General features: G+C 39.4%; 1 protein-coding gene across 1 annotated transcript in view; it reads right to left on the reverse strand.

Moving 5' to 3' along the window:
- Positions 1–18,876, reverse strand: part of EAF1 (ELL associated factor 1) — a 19,638-nt gene continuing 762 nt past the window's right edge. The window contains exons 2-6 of the mRNA XM_041466371.1: positions 16,440–16,534; positions 12,952–13,088; positions 10,247–10,413; positions 3,538–3,768; positions 1–1,654 (exon numbers count right to left, since the gene is read on the reverse strand). Of these exons, the coding sequence (XP_041322305.1) occupies positions 1,608–1,654; positions 3,538–3,768; positions 10,247–10,413; positions 12,952–13,088; positions 16,440–16,534 (677 nt within the window). The 3' untranslated portion in view covers positions 1–1,607. The remainder of the gene's footprint in view (positions 1,655–3,537; positions 3,769–10,246; positions 10,414–12,951; positions 13,089–16,439; positions 16,535–18,876) is intronic.

The following is an 18,876-nucleotide window of genomic DNA, read 5'->3' on the forward strand; positions in this document are numbered from 1 at the left end:
AAGAGCAATTGTGGCTTTTCATCAAGTATATTTCATAATTGTCCATTAAAATACATACCTACATCACAAAACACTTTAAAAAAAACCAAGTATTTTTAATGTATGTACAATAATGCAAAAATATGCCTAAATATGTATCTAATGCAAAAAAATAAACCATTTAATAAAATCTCCCTTCAAATGTCCCCTTGCTCTTCAACATGTTAAAAAAAAGGACAGAGCTCAGTAAACAAACAGGAGTTAAAACACAAACTGACAGATGAGAGCAGTGCAAAGCAGACACCTGAGAATGGAGAGGCATCTGATTTAGCTTCCCATTCCCCAGGATTACACCACAACTAAGGTGCAATTTGTCCTATGTCAGTGGAATTTTGATTTTAAGAAGTCACAAGAGGCTGCCTATGGCACTCATTTTCCATGTGAGCAAAAAAGTGAATGATAATCCAACTAAGCACCCTTTAGACACCCTTTAAACAGGGGTGAATTTCACCCTTGGCAAATATTTCATGTTCTGTGTACTCCTGCCAAGCACAAAGAGGTCTTGTCCAATGAACAGTATGGACTAAAGTCTACCTTTACAACTGTGGTGGAAGAGAGACTTCGGCTGTTTCATGGCTGCTTGTTTTGTCACCTCTTCTTTTTGCATTCTCTAGGAAACTGCAAACAGGGCTCCAGTCTTAGAATTTCAATAGTCAAATATTTTGCATTTGTGGCATTGCAATGTCACTAGTAGTTGGGCTTATAACTATTTCTAAAGACTAGGTCTGAAAGTCTGAGATAAATGAGACCCTTCAGTTTCTAAAGAGAATGATTATCTGATTCTTACTTGGATGAGTTTAGGTGATTGATGTGTATCCTTTATCTTGCTAGAGTCACTGCCCTCAGAGCACAGCAGGCTGTATGTGACACACAGCTCTTGTTTGCAGAAGCAATCTGAGGAGGTTTCAGTGTTGCTCCATACAGAGAAGGTGGCAGGAATTGAAGCACTATTTTAAAAACCTGCTTATAAGGCACTGATGCAGCAAGGTTTGTGACAAACGTGGTTTAATCATTCCTACTGTCCAACTGTTTAAAAGTCAGTCTATTAAATCAACCATAAATAGCAATAAAAAGGCATTAAAAAAGTCCCAAACCAAAGAAATCAATTTAGTATTGAAACTTAATTTATGGCAGTCCCACTTCAGTGCACACACTAACTCCTGCATGTTTTTTTAACCTCATTGTAGGCACATGCTCACCCTATATACAAAAGTCCCCTGACAAAGTCACGATGTGCTGAACATACCCTACAAACAAGAAATTTTTAGATGACCTCACATAATTACATGTTAAACTTACAGATGGTGGACAGGAACATACATTGGCTCACCCACTGTACATATCTACTCCAAGCTTTAGCAGAATAAGAATATACACAATATATACATGTAATTCACACAGTAAAACAGTCCTCAACATCTGCTATTTTGTAGGGCTATGCATTTCTTCTATTAAAATTCCACACATGGAACCATCTCTGTGCCAGCTCCTCTTCATAAGCAATAGGATCACTTCAAGGTAAATTAGTTCTTCATGTATATGTAACAGAAACAGCAAAAGCTCAGCCTCTAGTCATCACTGTCACTCCCAGACTCACTCAACTGCAAGTCGTTTCCTATGGAAAACAAAAACCAACAAAACACAACAAGTGAGTAGGTGTTAATTCACATTTCATGGCAATCAAACCAAAGAACAGTCACATTTACACTGGAAGATTTAAATAAGAATAACACATGAAATGAATGCAAACATCATCTGTGATTTAATGAAACTGCCCAAGAACATCAAGAGCTGCATGGGGCTAATAGCTGGATTCAGGCCAAACCAAGCATCCTGGTCTCCAGAGCCACCAAAGGTGCTCCCTGGTGGGACAACAGCCCTCTCCATGCTAGCAGCTGTGGAAAACATTCCACAGCCTCCATCCACCAAAGCTCCCATATATGGCTCTGGGACAAGGCACTGGGGAATTCCTTGCCTTTCTTTACCCTTTAAAAACACTTTTTTTTTTTTTTGGTGTAAGACCATTTGGGTAGCCAAGGCAAGGCCTCCACATGTCAATAAACCAAAAGGACTGTTAAAGCAATCACAACTCAAAGCTGAACTAAGCTGACACGTGCTTTGAAGGTAAAAGCTGCCCTCCAAAGGGCAGAGATCACATTAAAGGTCAGCATAGGGATCAAACCTACTGGCTCTCATCCTGTTTTGCACTTGTGATTTGGTGAGATGGAGGGGATAAAAGGGGGCAAGAATCATGCTTGTGCTCTGATAATTGAACCTAACTCTTCCAGTATTCTCCCACGGCCCTCCCCTCAAAACAGCTGCAGGGCATCTATTCAACAGACATAGAGATAAGGGACACAAGAACTTGGGTGATTTTCCCCACAGCAAAAGTATTTTAAATCCAAAGGCAAAAAGCACTGCATGAAGAGAGGAGCTACTCTAGTAGCTCCCAGATTCTCCTACAGTCAGAGGCTTCAGATCATTAAAGCCATGCAGTATTGTGGTTGTGGAGAAGCAGGAAGGAGGCTGCTCACAACCAGAAACAGGGACATGGACACAGTCCTAATGACTTTGTTGAACTTGGAATTTCACTCAGTCCTTCATTACTGGCAGGAAGACTGACAAGCCTCTAAGTTTTCCAGCAGGGCTTTTTGGTGGGATCTGTACAATATACTTATCTTCTCAGAGCTGGAAACCCTATACACATCTGTATTCAGACTCCACTGATTCCTTATGAATGGGTGCCAAGAGATGTGTGCAAATATGCCTCAGGAGGAATTAGGAACAATTTATGGCAATTGCAAATTCAATATTTTAACTCCACTGAGTTAAAATATACCTGATGTAGCATAAGGAAAGAGCAACACAGATGCAGACCATATCCCCAGAGAGAGTCTCATGGGACAAAACTATGCTTTAAAAATGTGCCTGACACTTTTTAAAGGGTGAAGTGAGCTTGTACTGATTCAATGCTTGCAACACCATAGCTGCAATATTTTAACATAATTTTAATTTAAATTTCCCTTCAAAATGTGGTACTTGTGAAAATACAGCTGAGACCAACACAATAAATATGCTGACAAAGGAATACTGAAGACCACAGAGACTGCACTTAGGAACCCAGGACAGCTTTGAGCCATTCAGTTCTTCACAGACCTTTAACTGACATGTGTCAACCCCACTATTTCCATTTAATCTGTATATTCATATGAAAAGAATTCCTCTAGTGCACCACATCCATCTCAGTGGCTACTTGGAGACCTGAATCAAGACCCAACAGGGACAACGGGGACAACTGCACTGACGCCCACAGGCTCTCCACACCTTCAGACAAGTCTCAGCCCCCTGTTCATAAAATCTGTCCATGTATTTCAGCCAGTGCAACTCCCTGGAACTACTATTTGGCAAAAGGCATTTCATGAAGTTAGCCTATCATGCTAAGTAAATGAGTGCTCATAATCAGCTTTCACCAGTGGTAAGACACAAGCATTTACTTACGGAGCGTGTTCATGAGCTGATTGCTTCCTTGTGGCCTGCTGGTGCCATTAGCAACAGCATTCCTGTTGTTATACTGCTGGTGTGGTGGCTGGGAAGGGGAAACATGTGCTGGCTCTTCCCCCTCGCTGCTAGAGCTTTCATCTTCACTCCCAGATGAGCTTTCTGAATCCGATGAGCTGCTTCCACTGCTGCTGCTCATCTGCTCAATAATTTCAACCTCTGCTCTCAGCTCTGAAATAAAAAGAAATTCATCTGGTTGATACCATAAACAGGGCCCCATGGAATTTTGGAAAAGAATGTGCAAATGCAATGGTTTTGTCAAGTATAGTTTATCACACCAAAATATCTCACATGAAAGATTGAGACAGGAAGGGAAACAAAAAATCCTGAAAACTTTTTTATTTATTGCTGTAGCTAAATTTAAAGAAGCAACAGCATAGGTTACTATCATAAAACCTCACTTTCACAATTATTCTTCATATACTTCACACTCCTGAAAGCACTTTCAGCTTCATTATTTCTGACAGGCTATGGTCTACATACAAAGTAAGCACATTAGCTGATCGAGGAAATCTAAATCTGAATTGTTTGCTGCTGGTTACATTTAGGTTTTTGGAAAACACAAAAAATGGTGTGTCGGAGGCTGGGTACATGGACATGGGCAAATGATTACAACAGAAACTGCCTTGACTTCAGATAATGTATGAAACTGCTGCAGCACAGTCACACAGCCCATTGTAAACAAACTTCAGAAGGAGATGGATGACATCAAATAACTTTGCAGTAGGACACATGAGAATAGCTGAGAATTTTCACATACTAGGGAGTGGCAAAAATACCATAACTTGCTAAAGAGCTTACAAGTAGCCAGGAAATACTGAAACTACTCTGAAACTAGGAAGTTATACAACTCAAGACACTGCCCACTTTAGGGTTTCCAGTGGAAAGAAACACTGGAGCACCATGACAGCACCACAACAGCCTCATCAGCAACAGCTAGTGTTGGCAGAAGAACTGGTTACTAAAGAGCTATTAAGGTACGTCACCCCAAATTATACAATATTGTTAAATTTGTCATAATTTTAAGTGGCCTAAACACTAGTAGAGGACAACTCCTTTGTATCCACTCACAAGGCTGAGTATCTAATGACTCAGTTCATCTTGGCAGGTTTCCACGAGAGAACAACATCCACACATATATTAAGCATGGAATATGAAACCTCAAAATTTAGGGTTTTTTTTTGTGCTAGCAGTACCATACCCACAGGGTTAGAACTCAGTGCTTGCCCTGGAAACTCACAGATTAAAGGGACAAGAATGAAAGAAGGGAGATATGAGGTATTATCACCCCTACCTAACAAGTGGAGAACTGATGCCGGGAGTAATTCATGTTAAGTCAGATGTGTGTCAAGAGTCCCTTTTTTTAATAAGACTCATTTTTCTTCGGCTAAAAAATAGCCCAATAAAAATGAAAGAGTAACAGCTGAAGTTTTCTAAACTTCATAAAACTTTAAAAGTCTAAAATAAAGAGTAACAGCTAAGTTTTCAGCCTCCGCAATATTTGCTGGAGAGAATTCCTCTAGCTTAGCATGATTAGTTTGAGAAATTGTGTTTTCTTTTGCCAGATTTAAAATCACTATTTTTCACTTTCAAGGTTTAGAGCTCAATTTCAAGTGCTATGGTTATACTCCAGCTGGGTATTTACGGACAGCAGTGCTGTTTCTCCAGTTTATTTTCTACATCTAGATCCCTGCCTATACCATCTGTGCTCTCTGTAGTTTACCAGTATGCCAGGTACAAACTACTCTTTCAGCTTGAAGACTTAGCATAAGAGACCATTGGAAGAGAAAGAAAATATGATTCAACAGAATCATATATTGATTCAACTGGCCAACAGCAGATGCTACTGCAATATCTTTCTCCCTTATTGCCTCTCAACACAATCTTGCAGGCTTTAAAAATACATTTCAGGCCTGGAGTCTGATACACAAACAAATCAGCACCTGTGAATCACTGTTCCCAGCCTACTCATATTGAGGCTTTCAAGTTACAAATGTTCCTTGTATTTAAGGCTGGGAAATTAAAAGGGGAAAGCTAAAGGAAAGGTAACCAGAAATAAGGGTACTTTCTCTTTAAAATGACCAGGTTTAAACTTTTTTGCCCCCAGCTTAATGATGTAAAATTTCTACATTCTTCTAGTGATGAAATTGTTATTTGCAAATTACAGTGATTATAATACATTGTTAGAATATCCTGGATTGTAGCAAGCACGATTACCTATCACAGTCCATACTGCAAAAAGATACAACAGACAAGTCTAACACAGGACAAGTGCCTGAGAATTACACATCTATCACTACAGAGCTGGACTCTGTGGCTGAAATGGAAGAATGCTGGCACAGGGACTGAAAACACAGAGACCACATGTGAAACAGAGTGAAGAAGGTGAGGTGATTCTAGGCATTGGTGGTGAGAGGGAAAAGTTAAAACAAAAACACACTGCAGAGAACAAGGGAAAAAAAAAAACCTAAGCAAGAAGCGTGTACTCGATACAATAGGTGAGGAGATCACTGAAGGAAGTGCTGCTGTCTGACCAATGGGAAAAGAAGATTAGCCTGGCCAATTTTAAACAGAATTGGAGATTAGTGTGAGAATGAAGAATGGGAGGTTTCTGCTGGGGAAGCAGAAAACTAAGAGCCCGTAAAAGAGGTTTGGTTATGAGAAAGGAACGAGACAATGCCTTGGAAGTAGTGCTAAAGCCCACTATGATGAAAAGAGGCAAGGAAAGGCAAAACAGAACCAGTATCACAAGCTTCAAGGACTGGGGAGTTAAGGCTGTTATCAGTGACACTGGTCATGGGTAGAAACTTGGTCAGAGCCCATCTTCTAGTCAACTTTTGCCTCACAGGCTGACAGCTTCCCCTCAGATCTCTGTTGTCTCTCATTCCTTGAGCCCAGAATTTTAAACATCATGTTTGAGCAGATGAGAGAAAAGCAATTGTTTTCACTAATGTTCTGGTGGCTGCAGCACCACTAGAAGCCTGTCAAGAGAAATTCAGCAGGACCACTAAGGAATTCTGTTCAAAACACTCTTGTCTCACACTCTCAGTGACTAAGCCAATGACGACATCAAAGTCTTACAGGAAAAACACGGCTGCTTTATGATGGTCCGATTTTGCATTTTTCCATTTGACTGCTATGCTCAGTACAGCTATAGGTATTGAAGATGTGGGTTAAACATTTCCTCATGGTGCTTCCAATTAAAATAGTTGTGTGTGTACGTGTACATGTATTCTAAGCTGAACCACGAAAGAATTTGACCTTTCCCAGATCTTTCTGTGCTGTAAGATCAAACACCTCATGTCGACGCGCCTTTGCAGTTCGAAAGATGACAAGAGTCAGGATGTGCAGTAGTTACTTTTAAAAAAGCTTTCCATACAGTACAGTTTTGAGCACTTGCCTTAATTGAGTCTACATATCTGAAAAGGCTGACACTGCTTTGGGAACCTTAACTTCTCTACATTTCATGTTACAGCTGTAAAATTTCTTTCAAGAAGACAAAATTACTGTTTTACGCTGGCGGGCAATGCAGGTTTTAGAGTAAAAACAATAAAATTCAAGGTCAGAAATCATTATCCAAACAGAACAGCCTTTCTCAACAGGGCTGTCTTCTGTATATATTCAGCATCAAATACCATAAGAGTGTTTAACTGTTCCTACTTCTCTCAATTCCAATAGGTTGTGCAGATTTTTTAACTAAAGCCTTCACCTTATACTGCAAGAATACCAAGGATTTCCAGAAAAAAGTCATTTAGCTTTAGGGAGGGTTAAGTTTGAATGCCTATAGCAGAACACTTACTGGTAAAAATAGAATGCAAGGTGGAGAAATCAACTTGATACTGGCACCATGAGCATGTGGAGATGGCAGCTAGAAGAGGCAGTATTTTATACTGATGTGCAAAAAATCTGACTGAGGTGTTCTTGAGAGACAAACAGTGCTATGGCAAAATCTTCACATACCACAGCTACATTCCAGGTAAATAAAATCTGTTCAGATTTTTAAGCACTGAGTCTTCAAACCTGAAATATGTTTCTGTGGTTTTTTTTTCTCAAATGTTGTAATCATGTCACTTTTATTGCATGCTGTAATTTTTCAATACTATTGACATATATCAATATGTTGCATGCTGTAATTATGTCAATGCTGTTGAAAACATTTCTGCTGTGGTCAAATAGGTCTGATAAATGTCAACTATTTTGTGCAAATAAATGGCTGTATTGTGCTATATGTGTGCAAATGTTCACAGCTTAATGAGACATTATCAGATGTAGCTGAGTGTTCAAAAGAACAAGCTCCTACCCTCTCCTACGCTCCCTTCAGGCAAGAGGACAATATAGAAGCTTGAAGAGGAAAGGATTCCACTTGTGCAAAACACTAGACACAGCCTCCCAAAAGCCTCTGTCCATGAAGGAAGGGAGTGGTTCAATTCCCAGATGCTCTGACTTGTCCTCAGACACTGTTGTTTGGACAGCTGTGTAATGGGACAACTGACCTACCTGAAGATGCTCTGACTTGTCCTCAGACACTGTTGTTTGGACAGCTGTGTCCAAATGGGACAACTGACCTACCTGAGAGTTCATTTCCAGCTCATCTGTAAGGGAGGGGTGGAAATGCACAGCTGAGGGTACGAAGGAAAGCAGAAACCTGCATGAGGTTACCTTAAAACTACTGTGAAACATCCTGAGGGCTGTGTGTCCCACTACACCCTTAAGTAGGGCATACTGGAAGCAAGAGAGTGTCAAAGTGCCAGAGATCCTTTCAAGAAGCTCCTTTGGGAATTATAAGTTCTGTGCTGTGTTCATTAAACAAAACCCACAGAATTTCAGCTTTCTGTTTATCTTTCTTTCATACAGAGGAAGTACTTCAACCAAAACTAAAGCTAGTACTTGAATGGAAAGAACACATGCTCTTCAGAACAAGTCTGTGTTCATAAAAACACACGTTAAGGGAAGATAACAGGATTGCAGACTACCTTACAGCTTTTACAGGTCATTGTCTACATTTCATTGTGGAATGGGGCCATTTTAATTCTATCTTTTTAAAGTAGGTTGTTATTATATAAATGGTTTAGCAATGCTGGCACTCTAGATCATCAGTGCTGGAAAAAGTTATAGACTGTAAGCAAAAAACACCAAAGCCCAGGCTTCTGGCTCTTCTGGGGCTTTGTGCAACTCCCCCTATAAAGCACCAAATTAAAGTCCTATTTTTAGTACAAGTCAGGTGCTCTAACCCTTAACTCTGGAAACAAAACACCACAGGTTATTTATTTGGAGGTACTTTCATATAAAAGATTATCAGGTGGCAAAAAAATATTAGGATAGCTCTGAACAATGTGACTTACACTGTAGACCACTAGAAAATGATCTTTTAGAACAGGTGTCACCCCGGACAAAAGTAATTATTTTACTGTAATACAACCTTTACAAATTGCTGTATGTGTACAAAAGAGTGCCTCAAAGGTTAAGTAACTTATTATACCCTACAGGAAAAGACATTTAAAATCCACAACTGATTTAATTAAAAAAAAAAATTATATATCACCTATTATCTTTTTCATTACCTATTATCCAGAAAATAAAAATAACAATGTAGCTAACAGAATCTCTCAGACCTTGATTCTGGCTGCTGACCAGCATCCATGTATTGAAAACACTACTGCTGCAGAAAAGTAAGACCAGTCAGCACCTATGCAAACACACAGCTTAGCAGCAAAAATGTCACCTAGTGATTACCATGAACTGAAAAAATACCCTGCTGAGTAATTAACTTCATCTGGGCAATTAACATAGGCTAAGTCTACAGACAAAAAAAAAAAAAAAGGCAGAGAGAAAGAACAAGCTTAAAATAAAATAATTGTGTCTTGTGTCAGTGCCAGAGAAGAACAAAACAAAAATTTAAAGTCTTCCTTATCCTGACTGTATTATCCACAGCAAAAACAGGTATCACATCAGTAGCAAAAGAAAGTGCATCCTACACACAGCAGAGCACTAAGACAAAGCTCTGCCTAAGCAGAAGAGTGAATTGAGCCAATTCCTTTGAGGTACTTTTTAAATGGAAGTTTAGCAGCCATAAGGCATGTGTGTCAAAGCTGCAAAGGAGTGGTTGTGAAGAGGGTAAGCTGCAGGTTTGTTCACTCTCACATTCCTCCCCTACTAGCACTGCTTGGCATGGTGCAAGCTTATCTTGTGCTGGGAACACAGCTGCCTAGCCCTTCCATCCCACCAGCCTTACTCAGTGCAGGGTACTTTCTCCAAGTGACTTGACAGCATAAGGAGACCTTGGACCATTACACTTTGTTATTGCTGCTCTGGTGGCCTAGGACACTCGTGCAATTGTCCAGCACTGAGCTGCAGGTTTCTGAATTCACATTAATTTTCTTTCTTCTTTCCCGAAGAGAGAAATAGTTTGGAAGAGAGAAAATTACCCAGAAAGAGGAAGCTTTCCCCAGGCCAGAGAAGATGGCAGTATAAATATCTATTCTAGTAGAAGAGAATAAATAATCACTTAGATGAATAAAGAAACAAGATATAAAGAAGTCAACACAGCTGTCAAGTACCATCTTTTAATCCCTGAATGTTTTTAGAAATTGCACAGCCATAGTTTTTATTATAAAGAAGAAAGACAAAGAAACTACAAACCCTTCTTTACCTCTCTTAATATCGTCCAGCTGGGGCTCTGGTGAAGGATTATCCTTCAAAGGAGAAGTTTTAGGTCCAGCTGCTGGCTTGGTTGGGGCTCTGAACTGTGAAGGAGGCTGAGATGCTCGGGCAGACTGTTGCTCTATTCGGGCTTGGATCTTACTGCTGCCCTCTGCTCTGAAGAAACAACCAGACACATTTAGTGGTACTGTGCAACTATGTCCAGCTTTTTCAATATCCTTGTGCTAATGCACCATCTGTGACTTCCTTTTGTACAGATCTCTAATTTGTTTTACAAAGATGAAGACTGAATTACAGCTTTCTGTACACAACACTTACTTTCAATAACAAAGAAACATATACGACTACACTGCAACACCCTTACAAAATGTATTTTCAAATCCAGATGTGGTTCAGTGATGCCAAAAGTGATGCCAAATCTCTACTTGAACAACAATGAAGGCTTTAATTTAGGAATTAGTAGTTGTATTTTTAAAAAAAGAATGATCAATCACAGTAATTTAAAGTAACTACAAATCCATTCACAACAAAATCCTGCTTAAAACAATCACAGCGAAAGAAACAATTTTCTCACTTGCAATCAAATAATCTCAAACTGAACTCTCTTAGAGGTCAACTTGGCTAGAGTAATCACTCTTACTGCTAAATACAGCATACAAGCATTTAATTCCTGGGTTTTATCCATTTGTTGTTAGCCCTTCAAAACAGTTTAAGCTGTTTCCTTAGTGGAAAATAGTCTCCAGAATAACACTGTGCCAACCTGTTTAGTTCACACCAGGTGTTTCTGCCTTTTACTGAACCCATGATGTGACTGAGATTGCAGACCAGTCAATACCCTTGGCAGAAAAAGAAACCCAAAAAAACAACCACAAACCCAAAGCAGGTTCCTTTACAGTACACCATAATAAGGTTTTAAAGGGTGTGGTGTATTAATTGCATAACAGCAAAGCCTTTGGGGTTATGGCTTTATGCAGTGCAGCCCAGAAGCAGCTTGTAGATATTAGAGCTCAGTTTCTGTTCTAGGAGGGTTCCAGCTCAGCAGTGTTACACTTTGTGTCTGGAAACTAATCCCATAACACAAGATAAGTTAAACTAGGCCATGTTGAACTTCCTGGGGATTCACCTAAACCACCTGTGGTTCCAGAGCTGGTACATGGAGCATTTACTGGGATATCTCTGTGCCTCAGTGAACTCTAGATTGAGCCTCACACAGAATGCCCTCTTCATTCACCAGTGGCATGCAGCTGTTGGATACCACATTAATGCAGCTTACAGTCTATCTACAGAGAAGTGAGGAGCTGGCAAGATACTCACTGTATCAAGTGGAAGGCAAAAGTCAAAGACTTCCAGTATAAATTATGCTCTTGGAACTACAGACGGTTTTATGAGGAGTAAGTTCACTTACTCCCCTGTGAATGTCATCAAGGTATTAACACTAAAAGCCCTGTTCCCACAGAGTGTCAACAGGTTGTTAAAGATCAGAGTAGCCCAGGAAAATAAAAGGCACTTCTGATATAGAAAATCAATGACTTTGCAAAGCACTGTTCATCAAAACAGGGGTCCCCAAATGTTTTACTACCTGAGAAAATATGAAGTATTTTTACCACACGAGACTCAGAACTCAGTGTAACCAAACATTTCACAGAACTCAGGCCCTCCTGCACTTACTTGCTCCCTTCTGACTTAAGCTTCACCCAGACAAAGTCCAGCAGAACTGAAATTGGGAATTTAAATCTCATCTCTGATGTGCTCATATCCACTGGACAAGATGAATGCTACATGGATGATTTTCACATCTCTGATTCAGAGGAGTGTTACAGTCCTTTTACCTTGAACTGAAGGCGTTCCTGGCAAACACCCAGCCAACTACCAGCGAGCTGCAACCCCCATTTCTAGTAGTTTTAGCAGCTAAGGGTTCTATACTGCAAAGTGTTTTTTAATGTAAAATTTCTAAAATTATTGAAGAGTTTCTTCTTCAAAGACATTTGAATTACTGCTTTCTCTTTAGGTCTCAAGCTGTGGTTCAGTGATGCTGAAAGATCCAGACACTTCAGGTACTTGCAGAGTAGTAGGACTGCTAAAAACTTTCCAGCTGCATGCTTTGTAGCATTTGTGCAGCAGAGTATTGGGTCAGAAAGGATTTCTGGCTTCACCAATTCTTCTAAGTAAAGCACCATAACCATTATTTCTACAGTTCTGCCCACCTTCACCAGCTGGAGGCTTTGTACTTGTGTTCCACTTAATGTATTGCTTATCCAATATGGGAATGAGTGTTTCTTGTTCCCTAAGATTATGTTATTGAAACATCGTGACTCCCACAGGAAGCTGAAGGGAACAAACCTAGAAAGCCCAATAATCCTTTTGACAGTCTAATATTTTCATGGGTTTTTTTGGCTAACTAGAGATTCTCGAAACACATTCCATCCTTCAGCCAGCATCTAAAGCCTCAAATCATCACAGGTGTTTCACTGCAAACTATAATTATGTCATTTCAGCCGTGGAGAATTTACAAATTCTTTACTCTTGGATTCACACTCCTATTTGCATTTTTAGGCATGATAATTTGCCATGTAAAGCTAAGGTTTAATAATTAAACATCACTACAAAGTAATAGAGTTCTGTTCCAAAACCCAGTCTTAATAAGAAACTTCAGCAATAATTAATCCTAACAATTAACCCTGTCCCCAGCTTTACCTTGTTTTCTTGACTTGAATGCTGCTACTAAGTTTTTCCAGCACATATTCCCCAGTGTCATGATTGATAATAAGCACACAGTCCTTCTGATACGGCCTTTTATTTCCTTTAAAGACAGTCATTGGTGGAGTTGAACCCTGGTACAAAGAAAGAGCACATATTTGTTTGGTTATACTACCCTGCCCAAAAATTTATGAATTCTAAGAGGAAAGAATGTATGTTTTGTTCTGAAAAAGAGGCTAAGCACTTAATGTTTAGTACCTACAGAAAATAGTCATTCATGAAGAGAGAAATACAGAGAAAATGTGCAGTAGATCAGACATTTCCTCATAGCAACATTATGCCTTTCATCATTTTAAGTGTCTCTGTAGTGACAAAACATCTTCTCCATGGCTGCCTTTATTTACAGTTCTCATGCCCAAAATGGCAGCGTAACTAAATTTGCACAGCTGTCCCTGACAAGTATCAGAAATCTTCTTGATGTTTCTGCCCTGGAAATCATGGGTTTGCATAAGAAATAATGTTCTAATTATTTGTGCAGCAGAACTATTGCCCAAGGAAATATGTGGTCAATTGAAAAATAATTTAAACTCCACTGTATATTTTACATAAATATATATGACAGTATTTTCACAGTGGATTACAAGCAACTGTCACTTACAAACTATGTAAGAGCAGCTGTCTTCTTCAAAGTCAGATTAGCATGCATATGCCCATACAATTATACTGAAATGTCTTCTCAAAGGCAAATGGGGTATTTTGATGCCTTCCAGAAAGTCCCCAAGTCCACATAATGCTACACAGAGCCTTAAAAGTCTAAAGGCTTAGACTGAGAAGCAAAAAAGACAACAAACTCATGTGGTGGTGCACTCTGGCTAACTGGTAATGCTGAGATTATGCTCAGCTATACTGCATGCATGCACAGCCTGGCCCTTACACCTGGTTTTGACATTACAGCCAGCTGAATCCACGGTCTGTTGGCACATAACAGCAGGGATACACATCTGGCCATGTCAAAAAGCTGTTACTCAAGGGGTTATGTTTTCAGCTATGAAACATCATCAGGCTTCTCTGTAATGTGTAGATACTGTATAAAATAATTTGTTTTTAAAAATAAATGTTTATTCATATGCACCTTTGCACACACTGTAGGAAAGCAACCAAAATCACAGAGGAAATGAAAAAACCCTGCACTCTCCGATGTATAATTCTGAGTAGCAAAAATGAACAATCACATTTTAACTACTCTGAAAGCATTTCCTGTTCTCCATGTTGCTAATAGATAGAATATATTTGAATTTAAAATGGGTTCTGAACAGTAAGTGTGAAAAATCTGAGTTCTTAACAAAGACACAGTAAGAGAGATTCAGAAATACGACTCAGAAAGGATGTCTCAAGAAAGTCTAGTCTTCAAAGGCATGTTATATTTTTATCATTCCTACGTTTAAGAGGAAAGCAACATTTAAGAGAGTAAAAAGAAAGCTTGAAGTCAAATCCTGCTTGCTGTTGACAACTAAGCCAGGAAACGTATAATGCACAAAGGCAATGAAAATGGATCAAAGTTTGTTTGCTATCATTCTGCTACCCAGAAGCCTCCTAAAGCAGCAAAGACTGTGATTTTGGCTACACAATAAGTAGAAATGTAAGAGCTTAAGCAAATTAAGTCCCACTCTTCTACTTAAAACTAAATGTTTGGGGTTTATGTTAGTGCCTAAGTAACAGTGGCTTACAGATTTTGCTGATTACAGGACAGAATTGTTTTCACCTGTGAGGGTTTTTTGCCTGGCAGAGTTCAAGAAGCGCTTGGACAATGCTGTCAGGCACATGGTGTAATTCTTGGGATTGTTCTGTGCAGGGTTAGGAGCTGGATTTTCATGATCCTTGCGGGGACCCTTCCAACTCATGATATTCTATGATCTTCTGTAGTACTCTAACAAGCAGAAGTTTTCCCCTCCCCAATCCAGACTGTTTTTCAAGTATTAAACTCGCTAAATCCACATGTAGAAATAGTACTTCAATTTATCCAAGCTACGAGAGACACCGAAATATTTCCACCAAACAAATTATCAGAGATATTCTCAGGGATTAGACAATTTCAAAAAGAAAACTTCAACTCAGAATTTGAATCCTATCCAATTGTTGGACAACTGGGAAGCAAAGCAGCATCCAAGAAATTCAGTGAAACTTGTCAGGATGAAATGATCTCAAAACCTCTAATTCTTTTCCAGTATGCAAAGTGTTTTCCAGCTCTCTGTCCAGAACATAGGCATCACTGCCTTGGAACAACATACACGGAGTGGCTTGGCTGCCTCAGCCTTTGCAGTATACCATAAACTCAAGGATGCTCATACTGAGGGCAAGATAATCAAATTAAGCTCCTCAGTACAGCGATTTGGAAAGGAACATTACAAGTGATGCTGCTCAACACAAAAAATGAATGAGCAACTCTGTTTCCAACTAATCCAAGATGAATGCTGCTGTTAGTTGTGCTGTTACCTGCTCTCCAATAGCATTACCATGCTCATCATTTCTATAGACAACAACCAGTATGTGACCTCCTGCCGCACTGAAGGTGACCAAAGCCATATAAAGAACAGGAGCAGGGTGAAGCAGGCTACAGCTTCATTCAGTGAGAATTATCCCAGAACCATCACCTACCAATTAAAACCACGGGCGTGCTGGGAAGAACAATACCAAAAAGATCTGACACATGGCTTCCAAACTGACTGGTGCCCCCCTGCAGCTACCAGACTCATTGATGTCTGTGAATTCTGGTTTATTGGCTTGACACATAGCATTAACTTCAGCTAATAAACAAATCCAGTTCCAGCACATGAGCACTTTCTTTTGTTTTGGTAAGGAAACCACTGAATCTTCAATTACAAACCAGCTGCACCTATAAACAGATTGATCACTTGTTTTATTGCTGTTTGACCACCATCCTCACACACTAGATCTTTATGGCATCATTAGGGAAGGAAGTGGATGGGAAACTACTTCATGGCCACTCACTGGGACTGTCCCCTTGCTTCCACTGATAAAGCTAAAGGCAGGGAACCCTCTATGCCCTATCTGTACATGATTGAGTAAGGGCAAGAGCATGCTTCCAGGTCTGCCTGTGGGTTCTGAACATCCAACCTTGACTGAAGCCTGAGTTACATTGCTTTTCTTCAGCAAGACACAGCACTAAAAATGGATGGGAACCAGGTGTACAGCTTCAGATAACAGTAAAAGTCTCTTTGCCTTTCAAGGAAGAGTAGGAAGGAAGGAATCAAAAGCAAAGAACAATCTGGCAACCTTAGAAATATAGCCCTTTACAAAGATCCAATTGTACAGTGCTTTCCTAAGGTAACAAACTACAAGTCCAGCTGCTTAAATACTGAACCCACAGTGCTAATAAAGAAAGTGAAAATAGCATTTACATTAGACTGTAACAACACTGCAAATTTGTTGGAGAGTAAACAGGAGCACATATATAACAGACTTACTGGAATATGTGGCAAAGTGATGGTAACATCATCTCCTTTACCCACTTGGAGGTCCCCCTCACAAGACGTATCAATCGATGCTGGCTTAAAATCATCTAAAGAGGAAAACAACTGTGATTACATTTGTTAGAGTCTTCAGAAGCATCAGTGTGCCCTGCAAAGAGCCACCATACATTTACTGTGATTATAGGGAATGGTAAAACACATACTAGTGTTTACAGCAGGGGTGGAGTAACACACCAGTACAGTGTGTCTACAAGTAGCAACCCAGTCATGTGGTGGTACCATATCCTGAACTTCCTTTTTAAAATGGAAATAAGGTTCTAGATCTTGTGTTTGAACACCAAAAGCAGACTTCTCCAAACCCGAGCCTTTGAGTGGCACTTGGTTTTACAGGCAAGTGTAAAACTGTACCAATCAAACTCAAGAGAGTAACAACTTCCAAAACCCTAGGCTCTGCTTAGCTCTTGCCAATTGCAAACCTGAGGACTCCTCTGTGACAAACACCAATTTAATGACACCCACTTAATTTAGCCTTACTGATATTTCAGGCTCTTTAATGGCCATCTCGCCTCCACAATAGTGCTAAAAGCTCCACATGGGTGGAGGAGATCTCAGCTGTCACTTATGAGGAAAGAGTGAGGTGCTGATCTTACTACAGCAGCTTCATGCTGGTCCAAAGCCACTGTGGACAGAAAGCATCAGTAAGAGGAAGCACTGTACTGGCTTTAAACTAACACTCATTTTAGGTATTTTCGCTCTGTTTTACAATGCTTTGTCTCCAAAACCAAGGCACTTCTGTTTAATGCATTCATTTGAACTGAGAACATTTTATATTAAAAGTATTTCCCCCTCATTATTCTGTTGAGCTGGTAAGCCACAAAATAACAGAAAAAAAAAAAAAAAACCCTATCAGAACCTCTAATGTCTTGAGAGATTATTTAGACAAATTGAAATAAAATCACACAGATATAGGCTAGTTTGCCTTGTGTTTGTTTTCATAAGAAGCCTGCATTCAAACTCTAGCATCCCTGCATCTGAAGAGGTGCAATTATATTCACGATCAAGGTTTTTAATTACCGCATTAGTTATGAAACTAATACCTCAGAACAAATTTAAAATATAATTCCACTATGAAAAACACATTTGCAGGAAAAAAACCTCCAAACCCTGGCTTGTAATAAATTCTCATTAAGAGGATGTTAATGTTTAATTGAGTTTTACTTTGACAGCACAACAAGCAGAATCAGACACACTTGACTTAATCCTCATGCCTTAACTGCCAGATCAAATCATAGCCTTCAATTTCATCTGGGCAATCTGTTTCTAGCTATTGTTTCCCACCTACTTTATGTGCAAGCTTGCTAAATAAACCAGCTGTACAAGAGCTAGTGTCTTTGCCAAAACGGGATCAAGAGCTTCAACAGCACCATCATCAACTTAAAAGGAATATCACTACCAGACTTCTTTCTTAGGCACAGCAATATAGAGTTACTTTAAACAAACATTCAACTAATTGTTTTCATTTTGTTAGCACGTGCCTGGCTAATCCTCATGTAGATTGAGAGCACATATTTCCCTCCAAATATACCCACAGCTCTTTTCCCAAAAATCAAATGTTTTCAAGATGTGTTTTTCAAGGATAATCCAGTTTCTCAGTGCAGGAATGAAGTATCTTAAGGAGGTTGAAACAAATGTAGCCTACAAAATCCTCTGACTGTAGTTTGTGTGAAGAGGATTATGGCAATAATATAATGTTTGGATCCCAGATAAATCATTCCAAAACAACAGTTAGGGGAAAAATACAGCAAGACAATGAAGAAATCTCATTTAAAAGTCACAGATGGAAAATAGAGCATTCAGAAAGATCTTCTTAAATAAAACTGCATTCTTCCAGTTGTAGTCTGTAGACTTTTGGCTTTGCAATCCCTTAGGAAATTGGTTATTGAAGCACTTTCCATTCCAGAAATCCAGTATATTTCCACTTGGATATAGTTTGGGTTTAATTCACACAGGATGAGGCACTTGGGTGACCAGAATCACTGAAACTACTATTTGTGGTGCATGAATATGGGCAGAGAGACCAGGCCTATATTTGTGCATCATAAACCAAAATATCATACTGTTTTTTGTATAAATTCCTCACTTTCATAGAAAACTACTAAGTTATAAGTTTTGTATTCTTTACATTTACTCCTGATGGTTTACCAGTCATTTTAGTAATAAAAACTAGACTCGCTTTTCTCAGATTTCTTGCCCTACAGAATTCAAGCACGGTAATACAGTGAGTTCCTCTTCAAAACAATCTACCTCAGGATTTATCTTGCATTTATTAGGCATTACTGTAAGTGTCCAAGTCCCTTCCACTTGCTTTCCTGGGACAGTGATTTATTACAGCTGGCTGGAGTCGGGACAGCCAGGAGCAGCTCTGCTGGGC

Source organism: Pyrgilauda ruficollis, unplaced genomic scaffold (assembly GCF_017590135.1).
Source record: "Pyrgilauda ruficollis isolate IOZ18807 unplaced genomic scaffold, ASM1759013v1 scaffold2, whole genome shotgun sequence".
In the NCBI taxonomy this organism is placed as follows: Eukaryota; Metazoa; Chordata; class Aves; order Passeriformes; family Passeridae; genus Pyrgilauda; species Pyrgilauda ruficollis.